Source organism: Amblyomma mixtum, chromosome 10 (genome assembly GCF_055824585.1).
Source record: "Amblyomma mixtum isolate Tamu chromosome 10, ASM5582458v1, whole genome shotgun sequence".
In the NCBI taxonomy this organism is placed as follows: Eukaryota; Metazoa; Arthropoda; class Arachnida; order Ixodida; family Ixodidae; genus Amblyomma; species Amblyomma mixtum.
The window spans coordinates 176,273,895-176,294,466 of NC_143021.1; the positions used below are offsets into that span (position 1 = coordinate 176,273,895).

The 20,572-nt window shown below is 45.6% G+C and overlaps 1 protein-coding gene across 1 annotated transcript; it reads left to right on the forward strand.

Annotated features, from left to right (window-relative positions):
• The first annotated feature begins 401 nt into the window (after positions 1-401).
• Positions 402-20,101, forward strand: LOC149327819 (uncharacterized). The gene is made up of 5 exons (XM_089564026.1): positions 402-628; positions 2,935-3,079; positions 7,931-8,061; positions 15,298-15,409; positions 18,229-20,101. The coding sequence occupies exons 1-5, from the start codon at positions 565-567 to the stop codon at positions 18,536-18,538; spliced, it is 762 nt and encodes a 253-aa protein (XP_089420152.1). The 5' UTR covers positions 402-564; the 3' UTR covers positions 18,539-20,101.
• The last annotated feature ends 471 nt before the right edge of the window (positions 20,102-20,572 follow it).

Here is a 20,572-nt window from a genome sequence, read left to right on the forward strand (position 1 = left end):
TTTGCTCCAGCTTAATCAAAGTAATCTACAGCGCTCTTGGTGCGAATTAACTGCCTCGCCAAAGCCAAGAACGCATTGCAATGGTCATTGCAAGCACCAGCAGCTGAGCGAGAACTTCTATCCTTGACAGCTAGCCGTCGAGAGCTCGTCCCCAAGGCGCGTCATGTGTAAGAGTTGAAAGAGAACACGCATTAGCAAACCGCGTCGCGACACGAACTTCCGGACGGAGAAGAAAGAACAAAGTTGCAATAAAAAACAAGGAACTATGGCGGCGGAAGAACGGCTGCCAGCCAAGAGTGTCTGCTGCCACGGTGAGTCACGAACGGAGGAAACAAACAGTCGGGGCGTAATACGGACTGGTGGCCATATCTCTGAGGGCTTAACATCTGTGTTTCCGATGTCCTGATTCGCATCCGCTAGCCCCCGCCTCTATCAGCTCTAGGCAGACTGAACAGCACAAAGGAGCAGTCGTCTGCACAACCGCCAGTTCGAGATCTCCACATGGGAGTGTGCTCTCTGAAGTAGGTTATTTTAAGAATTGAGAAAGTCGGCCAGCCAGAAGCCATGGCATTTAGGTTTACGGCATTTTACGTAGGTGGTGTCCTTTGCATCTGGTTCAGCGGTAAAGGTCAGTAATGTTGTGTTGGAGCACGCGCTGTTTGGCCTGAAAGCACCATTGTGCGCTGACATGTCAGTCAATATACAATACACGATTATTCGCGCCTTTATGAATCGGAACGACCCAAGAGATTGAAAAAGGAAGCGCAGTTCGTAAACGAATCAGTAAGCAATTAGGAATAAGAAACCTGGAAGGCTGCAACAAGATGCACTGAAATAAGTAGCGCTATAATATAAACATTGGTCTAGTCTGAAGAGACCCATTTACTGACCTTAAGAATCTTTCACTAAAGTATGATCAGACACATTCAGACTAGCAAGTGTTACAGAAGCCGAAGAAAACGTCAGAGTATGCGAGTAATATACAGCAGCATGAGCTGCTGAGCTGCTGTAATGGAGTAAAAGCTGCTGTAATGGGGTTACAGATATATCTGAAAGAAATGTTGCTAGAGGTCGCTGCTAAGTTTTGCAGCCATAACCCGAGGCTTGCCGCTCTTTTTCTCTCATATAATTTTTTTTGTCGCAATAAACCCTAGATAACTATTTGCCTTGTACCTTTTTTACTTCGAGATTTTGAAGCTTCTAGTCTTGTATGCAGTATTTAACTTTTTTTTAATCTATAGGCTTTCTCTGTAATCCTGTAACGTGAAATGTGCAAGCTGTTACGGTTGCCTTTGTGAGGATGGAGCGCTGTCACGCTGTATTCAAACAGCTTTTTCTCCACCCTCCCTTTTCACTTTTTGTGTGAAATAAAAAAAAATGTTCTGTTCTGTTTATTTATACCAGAGAACTTCCGCTTTTATCATGGGATTTATTCTGAGTCCATATATATGATTTTAATGCCATTATTTTACATTTGTCGCGATTTTGCCTTTCTTCTAAATACGTGCAGCTTACATCATCGAGGACCGCTTATTAAGGCCGCCATCCCTTAGTAGGGAGCCTTCATCCAGCCTTGAAGCACGGCTAACTAAGCAGGCTTAAAGTACTTGCTTTTCAAGGCAAGCACAAAGCTACCATCACGCTTTTTACATTGAACGCATGCTTTTGCGCGCGACCGTCTGGGTTCTCTCGACTCTAACAACTGTCGTCCTAAGTTAAATTCGTGCTGGGACACCAGGCCATGGGTTAGCAGTCTTAATCACTCAACTCAAGTTTAATTTTTGCATTTCCTAATCCTGCAGTGGGTGTCGTGTGAGCCTATCCTGCACTCGTGGAGAGGTTCTTTATGTGGAACACCGTTACACGGAGCCGTTGAGTTCACCCGGATTAGTCTGCAACCTGAAAATTTTCAACGGGGGTCGCAATCTCAAGAACGACCATTAATACGCTCTGATTTGCCATTGAACCTAATTTTACGTGTCTTTCTCGATCACGATCGCAACTTTTTCGAAACAAAATATGTGCGCTTACCTTAACGCTTGCTGTCTCTGTCGGCACATGACCGCCAATTGGGGTGGGATACTTTGAGTTAGTGAGTCACCCATCGCCCTAGTTAAGAACTGTGGCGTTCGGCCGCTTACGCGGGATCGAACGACGGCCGCCTATCGCTGGAGGGGGAAAGGATAAACTCCTCCGTGTGCAGTGCAATGTCACTGCGCGGTAACGAACCCCGGGAGGCCTAATTTATCCCGGGTTCTTTCAGTACAACGTCTCTCATATCCCAAATGCAAATTCAGGAAGTGAAGCTCCACATAGCTTGAAACCATGCATTCACTTAAATCATTCTGGAGCAGTGACCAAGCGAACAAACATTGCGTTTGGACAATTGAAAAAATTCAGGGGGCACTTTGGCTCTCTAAACTGCTGCAAGGCGAAAGCGTTCCCTGGCGCACTGTTTGGCATCGACTGCGAGACTGTTTGTGCTGTACTAGTGCTTTATTTGACTACACATTACAACTACACACCCTGACTGCTTCTTTAGCACGACTCTCTCTCTGCTTCGATGAGTTCGGTTGAATCCGTGGCTCTGATCGCAGTAATGAGGTATGTAATGTGGTCACCCATGGACGCCTTACGCCCCCTGTCGGAGCGGACGACAACCATTTTATAAGTTGTCGTGTGCTCCAAAAGGGGGCGTCAGGCATCCGTGGGTGACCTCATTACTGTGAATCCGCACACTCTGACGTCATAACCATTTCGACCAACCGAAAAGCGTGACACCTCTGCTGACTACCTTCTGTCGACAACGATGAGGCACTAAAGACCCTCGCCTTAAAACACAGATACCGAAACCCTGCTAGAAACTCGCATGAAACTGGAAAACAAGCATCCGGCGCGGAATTCAGTGACATGGTGCTGTTTTGCTCCTTACAGTTTCGAGCCAAGACGGCGTTCCATGCGTTCCGGATGAAGACATAAGCTGCTACCTGAACTACACACAGGAAATACTCCATGCGGCTCTGGGTCCAGATCTACAGACTTATTCACAGTCTGGTAATATCAGCGACGAATTGTGCAGGTAAAATATCTTTCCGCAGCACGCGTATATTCTCATCTATTTTAAAAGCAACACCGCTGAAATAATGAGCACATGACGCCCCATTGCCTGTTGTGATGGAACTTCACCTAATGGCCCCGAAAGATCACTGCGTTCGCGCTTGCAGGCTTTACTGCTGAGGCGTATATAATATAGAGGTCCGCATACAGACTAGTTTGGTACGCACGTATGCAAGAAGCTTCGTAGTTCCAGGGCGTTCAGACGAAGCAACACTTTGGGGGTTTTTCGCGTGCATTAAGACCGGCTGAATTGAAAACAGCCTTTTCAATCACCTAGATCTTCTTTGGGTTTAAAGTAAACGACGATTTAGTGCTGCGGTCTCGTGACACAACAAAAAGCCTCATGCATCAACTGCCTGCGTTAAATTATTTCACACCTCGTTAGGGACATCCAAGAGATGTTGGTAATCTCGGCAAACACTTTTTTTATAGCTCTTTCCTTTCTGCATCCTCTGAATTGAAGAGGTGAATTAACAATAAACATCGAAGCTACACTTTACAGAGTGTAGACTCCGGAAAATAATCTTAGTACTTCCTTAAGACAACAACGTATAATTCGGCGAATAAGTTAACTGTCATGCCTTGTAGGTTGTGCTTCTCAGTTCTGAGCGATTGCTGGCATAAATTATTCCTGTGCGATCCATGAACCACTGCTGAATACTGCTATAATTACTCTTCTGAAACCTTGGAGCTAAATGGGATATGTTATGTTGAGTACAGCTGCCGCTTAAATGACCACTGAAGGCGCCTTAGGAACCAACCGACTAAAAAAATGCTACCACCGTCTGGAAGACGTTGAAGTAAGGAGCGTTAGTTGTTCGGTAACGCCATCTATCGTCCATGTGGTGTATTACCACGTGTTTAGGCTACTTTCCCATACCTTACGGCGAGCGGGCGCCTACCGCCTTGAGGTCGGATATTTTTGACCAATTTGCACCGAAAAAAGTTTTTCGACTCTTTGGAGGGCCATTCTTCCTTACCTCAAGGCGGTAGGTGCCCAGTCGCCATGAGGTATGGAATTGTGAGCTGCCGAGTGCTGACGACACGGCCGCCATGTTAAGCCTAACCATAAGTGAATACTAACCTAATTAGACAATACTGGCGTCTAACATGTTCTACTCATCGAGCCCGTTACGAATGTTCATTAGTTAAATCATGACGTTATCGGTTAGTTAATTGTAAGCAATTAAATATAAGCATAACCATAACTAAATATTTACTTCATTATTAAATTTTGGTGTCTAACCTGTTATCTCATATACAGGATTCCAAATATTTAATTAGTTTTATGATGCCTCATTAACTACTGAGTTAAAAGCGATTAAACAGTCATGTGACTAGTTAGTTATGACGTCACAAAATCATTGACGTCACCAATCACCCATTCAATTTACTAATGACGTCACCAGTCAATCCCCATTTGGGTTGCTATATCGATTTACTATGGGGGCCGCCATCTTGAATTCCTCGGACTTGGAAAATTTCACGCCGAAGGGAGGTGGTAGCAGACCCCAAGAAATCGAGAAACGTGTTGAATAAGAGCTAACGCTCTTAAAAAATTCAATATACCAAAATAGCATTTGAAGCATAAAAAAGTCTTTTTGACCTAGCGTTAGAAATGGTGACGTAATCATTGAATAAAACCGCAACGACATTCAAGTTTCTCCGCAGCGCACAACTACAACACCGGCTCGGATCCGCAAGATTTGATTTGATTAGATTTAATTTATTTCCACAAACAAGGAGGTACAAGGTTGTGGCGGAAAACAAAGTGAAAAAGCTGCAAAGGAGTCAGCAACAAGGCCGGAGGCAAACTTGTTAAGCAAAAACGAAAATGAAGAACAAGAGGCCAAAGACAAATTCATATAACAATTTTCAAATATGCAAAAAAATGCATGTAAAAAATTGGCAGTGGTTTAGCTCTGGTTAAACCTGGAGGATTGCGAAAGCAACGAGGAGAGAGAGGCGATGTAGAGCGGGCGACAGCGGCGGTGGCCCCGGCACGCTAGCTATGCGCCGCTACTGCGCATGCGCAACTGGGGAGCGCGGCGGCGGCACCTCTGAGTCACCCGCGCAGCGACAGCGGCGACGCGCCAGCTGTGCGCCGTGTGACGTCACTGCTGCTCGCGCATGCGCAGTATGGCCTTGCTTCAGCTCCGCGAAATGGCTCGGTGACTCGCGTAGTGTTGCTTTCGCAACAAAAGGTACAAGTACAACCGTACAGTCATGAGCGCAAAAACACTTCATGCAGATTTCTTGCGGAACAAGTGAGCACATCGATATTACATGTAAAAAGATCATTCAGGAAACGGGTCTGCCTGTGGCGTTGCATTTGCTGACCATAATTAGTACGTAGGTGAAAAACACCAAGTCTCGGGAGAATGAGTTGTGTAAGGGGCTGCGCGTTTTTTTGTTTTTTTTTTAGATTAGCGAGAGAGCTCAGAACGGCATTATTTTTTGCATGTCTTCTGTAAGTTGACAGTACGGGGTGGTTTATTAACGCAGGCAATTTTAGGGTTTTAAGCGCACTGAAAAGGCGGTAGATGTCGCCATCTACCGCAGAGGTGCATTACCAACGCACGCAGGCTTCCTCGAAGGAAGAAAAGGAGCGCCACTGAAGGTAAACCCACCGCAGAATTCTTTGGCGGGATCCGACGACGCGGTAATCTAAAATGTCATCGTCCATGACGTCATTATTAGGCTTTGCCGCACTACTCTAGAGCTGTGAAAACAAGCTTAAACATCAGTGCGGCTTCAATTGGCGATGACGTCACCATTTGCGTGCTAACGCAATAAAACTTTCCTTGTTCTACCTGCGAGCGTCATATATGCGAATTCTTAAATTTCATTGGATTCTCAAAAACCGGCGCAGCTTTACTTTGAATTTTTAGAGTAGCACATTGTATTCTTTGTGCCCCTTCCTGAGCTCAACGTCGTTAGAGATTGCGCACGTAATCGTGTAAAGGCTTAAAATTTAATCAGATTTAGAAATAAATCATTTTACGATTATACTTTATATGACCAGTGAGACTTAATAGGTTAATATGTACTGCTGCGCAGGCAATAAATGAAAAAGAAATGGACAATGGCAAGCATCCTCGCTGAAGCGAAATAAACAGATGAATCAAAACAGAAGCGTACGCCCCCAATAAAACGCCGAAGTTTCAAGTAAGCGCATCTAGCGGAGTCCATCAAGTTGTTAAAATCAAAAGGAAGCACGAGCAAAAATGTCGAAATGTACTGATGAACAATAACAGAAATGAACTAAAGAAACGAAGCCACTAAAGTGTTAGTACATTTTACCAAGGGTAATGGAGGGAAAAGTTGAAAGGAAGTTTTGGTAATAAAGGGTACAAATCAAGAATGCAAATAAAGATTAACTTATTAAAGAAAGTGATGCAGACTAATATGTATTCCAAATATAACATCATTGATGGAGGAGGCTTAAGTGTAATTTAATGCAGGCCCTGGATCTTTTGCCTAATGCGCGCATTCACGCTGAGTGAAGCAGGAATAAAAAGGGGTCTGCTCTCCCGAGTAACTCTCAGGCAAACCTGAAACTGAATTCAGTCACAGAGCTTCGAACACATGTGCTTAATTTCAAGCTGTCTGCGCACAAAAGACTTAGAAGCGGTGGGTCAGCCTCTAAGAAACAAAAATACCGGCGAGTGATTCGGGATGAAATTGGAGCAAGTACTGGGGCAATTTTTAGACGATGACGGAATTATGCACGAATATTTCTTGATCTAGGTCTGTTATCTTAATGTTCAACTGACGCTTGCCGCAGCAAACATTAGCAGCATATTCAAGTCAATGCAGTGTATGCCCTACCAGAAACAAACGTTCTCTAATCATGCTTACGGACAGCCTGGTGGCCTGCCACTCTATTACTGGAACCGCTCATTGTGCATAACACACATCCCATCGCTGTCCACACATCACAACATTCTCGTGACGATGTTTTGTCGTCATAGACAGTTCGATACTGGTCGTGCAACGACTTTTTGTTCGCTGTGATTCAGTTGTAAAGGATGAACTTAAAGGCGTCCTTTTACCTGCCAGAGTGCTTTATAGGCATCGGGCATCAAAATGAGCTCAAAATTTTCTTGCTTTTGCTATCAAACCCAATAAACTAGCAGCAGCACTGCACACCCGAAAAACTTTATTTCCCCGACGACGCTAGTCCAAACTGACGGGCGGGGTTCCTTCCGCCAAGCAGAATTTTACTGATTTCACCTAATCATCTCACTGACGTTGATGCGATGCACAGGCGGTTTTCCCGCTTGTGTATGATCCACCGAGAAGTTAAATGAAATGAAAAAAATGTTGGCGTTCATCTGAATGGGGCAAGGTCCGAGGTTGAGGTCATGGGAAAAGGAGAAAGGAGGGGCGCCCCTGTATCGGTAGTCTTGAATATTTGTAAATAGTCAAAAGGAACATAGCAGATTAATTAGTTTATTAATTATAGGCAAAAAATGTCGAAATTGCATCGAAATAGCGCGGACGTCGATAGAGCCATGGAATGTTGTGGCGTCACATCCACCGGAAGTCGTCATGGTATAGTGAAAATTGTCACAGAATGGTCAGAAAAACGTCGGATTTGTGTCAAATTAGATGGAAAAATGTGTATTTACGCGTAATTAGCACTTAAGATCCCCGAAAGATGTATAATTTCGCTATCGATATAGCCATGGGAACGGTGTGACGTCCCATCCACCGGAAGTCGTCACGGCATAGTGGCCTCGGCTTTCGCCTCTCAACGCTTTAGTTGCCAAAGTGTGCCCGCAATTTTTTTTGGAACGACTGTGTGCAGCACTCTGTCGCCGACTTCGATGTGCTGGCAACAGCGGGACGACTGCTCGACAAATGACACCAGTTATCAGCAGAGAGAGGAGGCGTATGTCGCTCAGCGTGACATCTTCTGCAGAGCAGAGAATCTTCAAGGTGAGCCGAACACGAATCATCTATCAGAAAAAAAGCATCAAAATTTTGCAATAATGCTCGTGAATACTCGACAGCACTGCTGGATGAATGCTTTCCCTCTCCTCCTAACCTCCTCCTCGCAGCTCCCAGGACCAATGTGCTTGAGTGTTCGTGTGCGCAGTCTGTACTTCGCACAACACTTACCGAGCCTTTCCTCTCATGACAACCTCCTTGCTACAGTTACCGCGCCTGTCATCTGCGGCCATAGCGCTCCGGTTCGAACCCGAGTGCTTAGCCGGAGTAGCCGGGTTCGAACCTGACGGCGCCGTCCGTCGCACAGCACCCTTGTGCTGTGCGATGTTAGTGCACACTAAAGGTACAGGGTCGTCCACTCTTAGTTAGAATGCGCTAACGCCTGGCCGTGCTCTTTGGAGGGTCACTGCGTCCGAAACGGCTGCGCATCGAAGCGAAGCGGCAGATGACGCGAAGCACCACGTCCAGGTACACCTTCTCCTGCGCCACTTTGCTGCGATGAGCGACTGTGTCGCACGCGGTGACCTTCTGAAGAGTGCGGCCTGCGCTAGCGGGTTCTAACTAAGAGTGGACGACCCTGTACTAACTTGGTCGAGATTATTCCGGAACCCTCCACTACTGCACCTTTTTCTCTCTTTCTTCCTTCACTCCCACCTTCCTCCCTTCCCTAACGGCGTGGTTCAGGTGTCCACAGAGATATGTGAGACAGTTACTGCGCCATTTCCTTTCCTCAAAGACCACTAAAATTCTCCTCTTCTGATGGGAGTTTCTGAAAGATCTCATGTACTCGATTGAAGCTCTTGTTTTTCGTATACCGCTTCCTCTCCTTCCAAGCACACACAAATAACTTGGACATTGTATCCCACGTACGCGGCAGTTTCGTCAATATAAGTCTGGATCTTAGTTTTCTGGTTTCACTTTCTTCCTTAGTGCGTGCTGGGTGGGAGGGGGGAATTGGGCACAATTTTATGAATTCAGATGCGAGTAGAAGTGAGATTTTTCTACCAAAGTTCACATAAATCGCGTTTTTTTTCTGGTTACCTTATCAGTAAAATAAGGTACCTTTGGATCACGTTGTTGTTCGGGACATAAAATGGCCTATTTGCGGTCATTATTGTCATGAGCAGTATGCAAATACTAGCTTGAACCCCAAAAATGCTCTCAACACGATGTATTTTGCTTTTCATTTTGTGGGATTACGCCTATTTGGTGACGTACAGAACGTAATGTTCAACAGAACGTAATGTTCAACGGCTTTTCGGCCGAGTAAAAATTTGCTGCCGAATTCAGAAGTATGTTATGGTTTCTGGGGTTTAACGTCCCAAATCTACACTGGGACTATGGGGGACACCGTAGTGGAGGATTGCCTTGTTAAGCCACTCAGGACAAGAACTACAAAGCATGATCAATGAGTTAGACAGGCAGAGCAGAACGGTGGGGCTAAAAATTAACATGCAGAAAACCAGAGTAATGTTCAACAACCTAGCAAGGGAACAGCAGTTCACAATTGGTAGCGAGGTGCTGGAACTGTTAAGAGAATACGTCTACTTGGGGCAGGTAGTGATCGCTGACCCGGATCATGAGAGGGGAATAACCAGACGAATTAGAATGGGGTGGAGCGCATATGGCAGATTCTCTCACGTCATGAATGGCAGTTTACCAATATCCCTCAAGAAAAAAGTTTACAACAGCTGCATCTCACCGGCACTCACCTATGGGGCAGAAACGTGGAGACTAACGAAAAGGGTTCAGCTTAAGTTAAGAACAACGCAGCGAGCCATGGAAAGGAAATTGATAAGTGTAACGCTAAGAAACCGAAAGAGGGCATAGTTGGCGAGCGAACAAACGCGGGTTAATGACAACCTAGTCGAAATCAAGATAATGAGGAAATGTTTTTGTTGGTTTATTGGGGTTTAACGCCCCAAAGCAACTCAGGCTATGAGGGACGCCGTAGTAAAGGGCTCCGGAAATTTTGACCACCTGGGGATCTTTAACGTGCACTGACATCGCACAGTACACGGGCCTCTGGAATTTCGCCTTCATTGAAATTCAGCAAATGGGCTTGGGCTGGGCATGTAATGCGAAGGCAGGATAACCGCTCGTACGTAATGGTAACGGAGAGGATTTCAATAGAAGGCAAGCGTAGCAGGGGACGGCAGAAAGCTAGGTTGGCGTATGAGATTAAGAAGTTTGCGAGGATACGGCGGCCGCAGCTGGCAAAGGACAGGGGTAATTGGAGTGACATGGGAAAGTCCTTTGCCCTGCAGTGGGCGTAGTCAGGCTGATGATGATGATGATGGCAACCGTCCTCGCGCGCACCCCTTCCAAGTTTCTGCTAGAGATGCCTGCCTGTTTGCCTTTACACATCGCAAATACATTCAGCAACATAGCGGACATATGAGAGGCTCAACAGCCTTGGAACAGTGCGTTATCAGCAGAGTGGGTAGCGCTTTATACAATGATGCACATAAACCATGTCGTCAGTATCTGTGTTTTGGCTCCTCAATTTCAAAACGTACTTTTGGATCTTATCGATCGATTAAAACAATGTCTGGAAGCGCTTTAAGAGAGGCACAAAATCATCAACTAGCTGAAAACTGCGCTCCCTAAAAAGTACGAGACATCCGTTAGTTTACGTGTGGTGCCTCCGGCTTTGTTCACAAACTGCCCATTACGACGCCTTTCTGGACAGCAATTCGGTGTAAGTAAAATTTATAAGGCCCGTTTTAAAGACCTTAAGGAAAAAAATTCAGGGGGCACTTTGGCTCTCTAACGCGCTGCAAGGCGAAAGCGTTTTCTGGCGCACTCTTTGTTTTTATTTACTTCTTTATTTTTCATATTTTGTTCTTTTTTTCTTTTTTTTGCTCCTTTTCTTATGTTTATTGTTTTTTATTTTATTTTCATATCTTATTTTTATTTTATTCTTATTTTGGTTTATTTTCTTATTGTACTTTTTTATTTTTATTTTCTTGATTGTATTTTTTATTTTTATTTTCTTGATTGTATTTTTTATTCCTTTTATTTTATTTATGAAACCCATGCATTCACTAGATTCGCCTTTATTCATGCTCGAGCTTTCAGCCTTCGTGGCGTTATGGTAGCGTCTCCGCTTGAAATGCCAAAGATCGTGTTTCGGTTGCCACCCTCGGCGCAGTTTTTTTTTTAAGTAGTGACGCCGAAAGGCGGACAAATCTGCCGACACGGCTACCGATGCGTCTGTCGACACGGCTGCTAACGACAGTATGAGGCATGAAAGGGTTTCGCCTTAAAAACCAAGGGATCTAAGTTCATGCTTGACGTGGTCATGTATTTTGTAGACCCTTATACATAAACAAGTCTTAACTCACTCTGCCTGCTTTCTAGCACAGGAACCTGCGTCTTCAAAATATTGTTCTCGGACAGAGAACCGCGAATGTGACGGATGCCGAAAACAGAGAATGTGAGCGTTAAATATATAGCCGCATTAAAACATCCGCGCTTAGCCTGTGCAAGTACCCGTGCTTTTCGTTTCGCTTTCGCCTTACAGTGTCGTATTTGAGAGGGGAGAAAGTGTTCGACAGGATGGTCAGCGCACAGAACACAATAAGCACCAAGCCGGTTTACCCGTATCATGTTGAAGTACTGAGTGACCTAGACGCTTTGGCAGAACGTTCCGAGTCTTCTTGTACATTATGTCGAAAACGGCAGATGGTAGTGTCGGTAACGGTATAGTACCGAATTTCTTGGAAGAGGCCGAGGAAGGCAGTGGAGCTTCAGATTTCCGGCAACTTTCTACTGGCTGCAAGCTTAAGAAAAATTAGCTTTCGTTCGAATTTAACCGAGTGCACCTAACCAGTCCCGCTGCCACGCATTAAGACTAGTTAGCTAATGCTTTGTTAAGGCGGAGGCTTGGGCAAGTTGGTACATCATATGTAAGTAAAACAGCGCTAGACACGGGACAAAGGAAGAACAACACAGCACAAGGCGCTATGTGCTAGCGCCTTATGCTGTGTTGTTCCGCTGTTTTACATACATAGCTCATGCTAGCGCCTTATGCTGTGTTGTTCCGCTGTTTTACTTACATAGCTAATGCTTCCTCGGATTGAAAACGACTGCACCAATCCAGCACAATGCCGAAGAACACAACCGACCTCCTAGGTGGTGCTGGGTAGCAATAAAGTTTCTGGCGCCAGGCACCTTCTAGGTGGTGCTGGGATGACGAGACTACATGGTGTTGCACCACCGCGTTGAACCGAGTAGCCATTTTATCGCCTCCGCTCAGATCCCTCCTGTCCAAACTGCTCCAGTTCGTTGGCCAAACTTGAACAATGCGTTTTCCAGTGTATAGTGTCTGTTCAAACCTCTCATATCCCTTATTCTTCCCTACACACTTGGGCGGCTTGGCTCGGGTCGGACCGCTTGCACGACCAGCGTGCCCTTGTACCCCACGCTGAAGATTTTATACGCCCTTAAATTGTTGTCGCTAACAAATTTTTCCAGAGACACACTGCTTACCTCTCCACTACGCTGCAAGAGCCGGTACTTGCGTACTACGTTGGTCACGAGCCGCAACGACGCGCTGCTCATTCGGCATCATCATCATCAGATGACATGCGCTCAAAGGCCGCCAGTGGGGCCTAGGAGGCCTCCTTGACAGCTCCATCGTTTAGTGCAGTGAGAACCACTGTTCTCACTACTCTAAACGGTGGTGGGAAGATGCCATTGAGTTTTACAAATTGAATAGACACGTGGCACGGACATAAAACGTCTAACTGAATTAAGTGACCTCTTGGACCGGACAGCAAAATTTGTAGCCTTTCCGAATACTGAAACGACGACACGAAATGTATAGGCTGCGACACAAGATGGCTTATTTTTCATTACGCTAAACGACGAAGCTCAATATCGAGGTCCCTTAGAGAGGCCGACTGTTATAAGAAGTCGCGTACACTTTCCAGAAATACAAAGGTGGCGGTTTAAAGGGCAGCCTCCTGTGACGCGGATAACCACCGCGCTGGATAATGGCTTCAAGGGGTGTGACATCACGTGAGCTCGTGCGAGTCGCCATCTTATTTGTGGCACGCAACGTTACTCTGAAAGTTGCGAACAAAGCTTACCAATCATGAATTTTTTTCAGGAGTTCATAAAAAGGTCATAAAAATTGATGCATACTTCCACTATTATATTGCTATTAGGTACTAGTGAATTTTTATGCGCAGTTCCCATGTTACGTATAACATTCGTGTTAGTTACTTTTCGTTTGGAATGGTTATGATATAAATCGCTGGGCAAGTGAACTTATATAGGTATATAATCGCCAGACATAGTGGGTAAAATGATCTCTACCTTTGACTTTATGCAAATATTCTGGCCGCACCAATCTTCGGCTTCAATTCTTTTCTTGCATACCACGAACTTATGAGTCTGAATTACGCGAACTGCAGTGAACCGCAGATCCAGTTAGAAAGGTACGATAGGTTTCACCTGCAATGTACTGAAGTGTCTGTGAATACATCTCAAGCAAGAAAAAATTACAATGGTGATAGCAGTAACGACAGTGTCTAGACCGTTCTCTTGTTCTTGTTCTTGTTCTACCGGCAAGAAATTGCCTAGCTCGCGTTGAAACGGTTTGGAAATCGAGGTGACGATCGGGCAGAAAGCGCTTGTGCGCGCTTGTCAAACGCACTCTTAACATCACCTGCGAGGGCAGCGCTACCTAGGTGGTGAGGCTGCCAGGTACGCTCGATCCGCCTTCTGTCGTCATCATAATATTTCGTTCCGTTTAGACGCATATCTTTACTGAAGCGATTGGCAAGTTTTGCAGCAATAGCTGGTAAAGGGCCGCTTCCTGTGTTGAGCGACGTCATCCTAGTTGTAGTAGTTGTAGCAGGCGGCATGTTCGGAACGTGGTACCTACGGTAACCACTCGGTTACCGAAGAATGAGAAGCAGGTGGGTTTCACTGGCGGGACTCATGATGTCACTATCACCTCCTACAACTTCTCGGATCACAAGGCTTTCTTCGTGACTACCAAGGACTGAAAAACAAGTGATAGTGCCACGTATCATTGTAGTGTTTGTTCGTTCACGCTCAAGGCTGCAGGAAAGGGCTGTTATCATTTTTGTTTCGTGACGCGAGAAGCGACCAGTCTAATCTCGATTGATCGCAGCATCTAGGTTTTTCCAGATTACTGTAGATGATCTTGTCCTCCTATCTGGAAGTTTCCTTGCCGGCTTTAAATTGAGCGATGCCGCGAGCGGCGGACATTCGTAGTTCGACGATTGACGAGCACGCTTGTTGCTTACGCCGCCACCGAGTGATTCAGTTCTTTTGCGGGCGCAAGTCAGCCCAAATAAAGAGCTTCGTTTGAAAGTCTTTCTGGTGTCTTCCTGACCGCTGGACTGCCGTCACTACAACGTGACAATATTTCAAGAGTGATAATGTCTAATTCAAGAAAAACAGCAGTTTACAAATGAATGTACAGCCGTGGGCAACATGAGAGGGAAAAAAGCTTTCGTAGAAAGTTGCGAATTTTCTGGTTATTTTGCCCTAAATTTGAGAATTATTTTCTGAATTTATACGCCAGAAGGAAATCTAGTTAGAAAACAGAACCCGCTGTGCTTGTAACACATAATTATGACGTAATCAATAAATGAATACTATCTAGAGTATATCTCGAAATGGAAATACCTCCACGACTTTTGACGAACCTCTCGTTTTGCAGGGCTAACCTCGCTGTGAGTCTTATTTATGTGCGAAAGCTCAGCGCCTGGTAACAAAGCTTTTTCGGCTAGTTTTAAATCCATGACGGTTACAAAGCAGTGAATTAAAGGCAAATTACAGGTTATAAAAACGTACACCAGCGCTGACAGTTAGCTGTAATTATTGTAATACGATGATAACACAACTGCAAACTCACACCCAGGCTACCTCTCAACAGCAATGCAGTTAAAAGCCTCTTTTTTCGGGGCAGATTTTATCGCTGCGTATAAGCTTCTAAATCTAGATTCAGTCCGCTCATCACAGTATGCTGACACATTATCAATCACTCTCTTTCAAATGAACCCAAATTTTCTCATGATGAAGGTTCATGCCTTGTCATATCAATGTTTCTTGCCATGCACGTCCGAAAAGGGGGCGACTACTTCTCGGTGACTATCAATTGCACTGAAGGAGCTCTTAGGCCAAGAGTAGCCAAAACCAATCTCATGATTACCATGATAATGATCAGTTTCATTTTTGCAGCGTACGCACAAGCAGCCATCTGCATAGCCCAGCAACCTGGCTTCAAGGACTGCATTCAGAATATATCCAAGACACCGAAGGACAGCATGGCACCGAGTCGTTACGACTGCACGTAAGTTGCCGGATGTGAAATTTCGCTTGCCACAGTATGAATATCCTTCTGACGCCGTAGCTATAATCATGATAATCATAAAAAGGAAAGTTTCCCTATTGTCGTTGTTCGTCGTCACGCTGTCTGAGTGTGAGCATGAAATACCAACTCGCCCAGCAACTCGTTTTAGGAGACTACCACGTTCTGCTGCTTCTTTAAGGTAATTTTCTTCCCTGCCCCAGGCCAAAAAAATTCCACAAAGATTGCGGGCGTATAAAGCAAAATAACGCGAGAGCTGGTGCAGATCTGGTATGTAGTGAGGCCGGCAGTCGGAATCAGGTCTTGCTGCGTAGGGTGGTAAGTCGATCCTGTTGCCATGAGGACGTAATGCACTGATCTAAGAGAGTTGAAGAGTACCCGGGCTCGAGCCCGACCGCGGCGGCCGCGTTTCAATGAAGGCAAAACGCAAAAGGCGCCCGTGTGCTGTGCGATGACAGTGCACGTTAAAGATTCCGAGGTGGCCGAAATTATTCCGGAGCCCTCCACTACGGTACGTCGGTACGTCTTTCGTTCTTTATTCTTTCACTCCCACATTCCCTCTTTCTCTTGAGGCGCGTATGAGTTGTCGGGGTACCCGGGTCAGGTTCGAATCCGGGGGCTCTGGCTCATTAGCCGAGCGCCCTAAACACCGAGCCACCTCTGCGGATTTGTCTCTCATCTCGATGGACACCTGAACCACGCTGTAAGAGAACAAAAAAAATAGAAAATTTGATCCTTGAGCAAAGGAAATGATGCAGTAATTGTCTCACATCTCGGTGGACACACGAACCGTGCTTTAAAGGAAGGGAGGAAGGTTGGAGTGAAAGAATAAAGGGAGAAAGAGGTACAGTAGGGAGGGGACAAATGATAGGAGGGAAAGAACAAAGGGAGAAATAGGTGCCGTAGTGGAGGACTGCAGTATAATTTCGAAAAACCTGGGGTTCTTTAGCGTGCACTAAAGGTGCGTTTCAAGTGTTCACTGAGAGTGAGAACAATACTACGCTTCTCCTTGTAACTTGTAACCAGTTTTCAATTCTAAGGTTTCCACTGCGGCTCAGAGTGTTCCGTTGGCACGTAAAGATTCCTAGCATCTTTTCGGGTCTTAATTTGACTTCCTAATATAGTATTTCTCAATAAATGCAGCACCTCATAGGTCAGTTAATGCAGTGAGCCCTTTCTGATGCTGCGATGCTTCGTGCTTCCGGCGAGCAAGCGAAAGATTTTGCTCATGGGATTTCACGCATCATTCCCCCAATCACATATCTTAATAAAACATATACTCGAGGCCAGGACATCATATCGGTACCCCAGTGTTCGAATGTCTTCTTTTGCTCACTTGGTGGTTCTATATGAATACGATAATTAACAATGCTAATAGCATGTTAGGCTAAGTAAGCCGAAAATTTTCCAGTGCCCCTGCCTCTCTAAAGCTGATGTTATACAGCAAACTATAATCGCCATCAACAATTTGGAGCCCTAGCTCTGATAAGCAAATTCTCTCAAGCTCGTGCAAAATAACTCCCCTTTTATTCTCTTTAACCACATCAGTACTGCAAGTGTCACGTGAAACACGCGCTTAACCTACGATCCGTAGGTTCCCGTTGAAAAATTCTCGTAGTTATGTTTATTTCAGAATTTTTTTATTATTTCCCAACCCTAAGTGATGAAATCAAACTTCCTCCATCCTTAAAATTATCACGGCTTGATCACGCTCACAAAGTGGGCACAACTTGACGCCAGGCATAACCTTGTTCGCACCCCATTATTCCTTGTGCGTCTGTAGACGTGGAACACCTTCCCGGATAAGCTCGGCTGCTGACCCGAAAGACGCGGGTTCGATCCCGGCCGCGGCGGTTGAATTTCGATGGAGGCGAAATTCTAGGGGTCCGTGTACTGTGCGATGTGAGTGCACATTAAAAAACCCCAGGTGGTCGAAATTTCCGGAGCCCTTCACTACGGCGTCCCTCATAGCCTGAGTCGCTTTGGGACGTTAAACCCCATAAACCATAAACCATAACCTTCCTGGATAACAGCCAGCAATGCAGACAACCTGCATTCCCGCAACAGCTCTGTTAACATTGTATACTAGGGCTCACAACTTGTGAGTTAACGTCTCTCTGATACCTTTGTTTGTTGTTCTGACTTGTCAGTAGAAATTTATGCTGAGACAGAATGTTATGGCCAGGGACACGGCGCATCTATTTTTGTATTTTAATTTCGTTTCACTTATCTCATCTCATCCACTCCTCTCTGAAATGTCACTGTCCTTGACGGTATCAATAAATAAATAAATGAGAACAGCGGAATGCAAACACGTAAATACCATCATCGCATCAATTTCAGGATTATGCGGTTCAGGTGTCCTCCGAGATATGTGAGCCAGATAGTGCGCCAGTTCGTTTACTCAAAAAAATTCGCGGGAACTCAGCTTTGGTTAAGCCTGGTAGGTTGCGAAAGCGAGCGCAGCGCCTCTAACGGGAGAAACGCGGCGCGCCGCGTCTAAAGAAAGAACGCAGTGCGCCGCGTCTGCTGTCACGCGTGGCTACCGGCCGCCGCTGCGCGACGACTCGACTTGGTAGCCCATCTCTCACGCTGGTATGACGTCAGAGGTCATTCTAAAGGTCAAAAGTGGCTACCGGCCACCGCTACGCGAAAGGCCGCTCATGAGCGTAGTGTTGCTTTCGCAATAAAACCAATTTACAATTTACTAGAGGCGCTCTCAATGTGCATCCATCTCTCGTCTATTGCATTTCGCTCTGCTTGTTTTGTACGTGCCAACCACGCGTACATGTCATTGACAGGGCCGGAGGAAAGCGCCTGGAGTGTTTGGACCTGCACATTCCCATGTGCTCCAATTTCAAGACTGGCGTCCTACGGAGGACCTACGTGAATTCGCAAGTGCTGGCAGGCTGCGCCGCATCGATGCCACAACCTGCAGGAACTTCAGCGCCGGAAATGGACATGCCTGACTCTAATGTCATGATTTCGCCGCATGTCACTGCGGGTGCAAATGAGGTGGTTACGTCTGGCCAGGCCACAGCAGTTAGTCTGTTTGCGTTTGGTGCCCTCATTCTCTGCAGGAAAGTCACCAACAGCGTAATAGCTGGTTAACTCAGTTCCAACAGAGCGAGCTTGAACAAGCTGCTTATACGCCGGAAATGCTGACATCCGCGAAATTTAAAAGTCACGGTAAGAAGCAAAGGAATGGAACACACGACGACGGAGGGCGATAGCGCCGTACAGTCTAAACAAAAAGGAGTACAAAAGGAATAAAGTTGTCCTCTACTGCACACCCTTTAAAAAGGAAGTGCGCTAAAGGACAGTTTACTCCCTTTTTACTCTCGTATAGGTGTATTAATGTTTAGAGTCTAGTGCGAGTGGTTATCTGCAAGTTGCACCTTTCTTTCGACAAATTGGCTCTGCACGCATTTATTGAGTTTGTTGATTTGCTGACGTATTGGTTGAAAAACATGCACTTATTTGTTGATGTTCTTTTCTCAGTGAGGATCCGAGTTGACAGCCAACTCTTACCTTGCCCGTCGTCTTCCGTCCTGGTGCTTTTACTGCACAATCGTTATTATGCGCGACATGATTCTCGATAGCTGTTTCGATATGTTTCGATATGTTCGATACCACGCATCAGGTATCGAGCATATTAGTCAAGCATAGGTTTGACAGAAGTATGTGGTGCTGTAGACGTTGCAGTCTGAGGAGATTCTCCGGAACCTGCGTGTGGCGCCCATGGTGGAAAGGCAATATTTTCAAAGGCATGCCATAAAAACTTGTTTTACGAACCGCGATCTGCGAGGAACGAGACCCCTAGCTCCCGATCCGCTTACTCAGAACTAGCAGTAAACTGTCCACTTTAGCGCATTCAAAGGAGACCTGCTGCACTGCACATTGTAAAGCACCCTAATGCTTTGCACACTATGGCTGATCATGTTATCCCGTATAATCCACATTGTGGGAACGTCGAGACTCCAAGATGAAGGCCGCGAGAAACAAAAACGGCTCACAGGAATTCGCTAGTTTGTTAGCAGAAATTGAAATATTTAGTTCCTTGATGTTTGGAATACTTTCAGTTTATACTGCGGTCGTCCAGCGCGAAAGTAAAAGCAGAAAGGTGTCCATGTTGTGGCTAAAATGGACCTACCTTCACACACAAAAAGAACTGAGCCGAGTACGAAAAACCTCTCAGACTTAGTACTATACTTTCCTTTGGACAAAGGAGGGATTGAAACAGATGTACCGCGACCTAATCCTCTTTTCAATGGGTCCACCTGCGTCTGGACTGCAGTGGTGCTCACCGTTACCAGTTGAAAGGCTCCACAGACTCAATACCGGAACATAGGTTAGTTTGGCATAGAGGTAGTATACCTATAGGCAACGTTGTGGTTAAAGCGGCGTTTTCTGCGACGGTAACCACGAACCCTGGGCTAGCTTTTGCTACTCCGTGTATAACATTATGCTTAGTTCGGACTCTGAAACAATGTTTTTGATTAATTTATTTTTGCTTCTTTCATGTACACCTTTTTTTTTATTTCGAGTGCAGCGGGGTGTATAGCTTGCTCTTTGTACCGTTTTGTTTTGTGGCTCCCAAACGTGGAACAGAGTTCTATTGTTTGTATATTCTCCCCACTGTGCATAACTCAATAAAGGATAAATGTACAGGTGCTCGGAGGAGGTTATCGGCCTCAGTTTATATCACGCGATATTGTTTTCAGCACACATGTAAAGCACCCACGAAGAGGTTAACCGCGCAAGATATCGCATACCGCGAGAATGAGCTGAAGAGATAGTTGGTACTCTATTGTGCATTGCAATCGTGTCGCGCTAGTGCTCTGTCTCCATACATTTTCATAGTGACTTATTAACAATAAGCAAATCAATCAGTTATTAATTCGGCAATTACCTCAAGGAGATGCTTGAGATTATATCAAAGCGCCATGCATGCTCTTCGGGTATCATCCGTCGTATGGCACTGTGATGGTTCTTTTCCCCAACTTGAGTTTCGCCCCTGTGTTATCTGCAGCTGATTTTGTGGCGCCAAAGCGGGAGGCTAGTAGGCGGTGCCAGCCGCGAGCGTTGGTATCAGAGGGCGACATCGAAAGAGGCCAAAGTATCTAAAGCGGAAAGTTTCGCTAC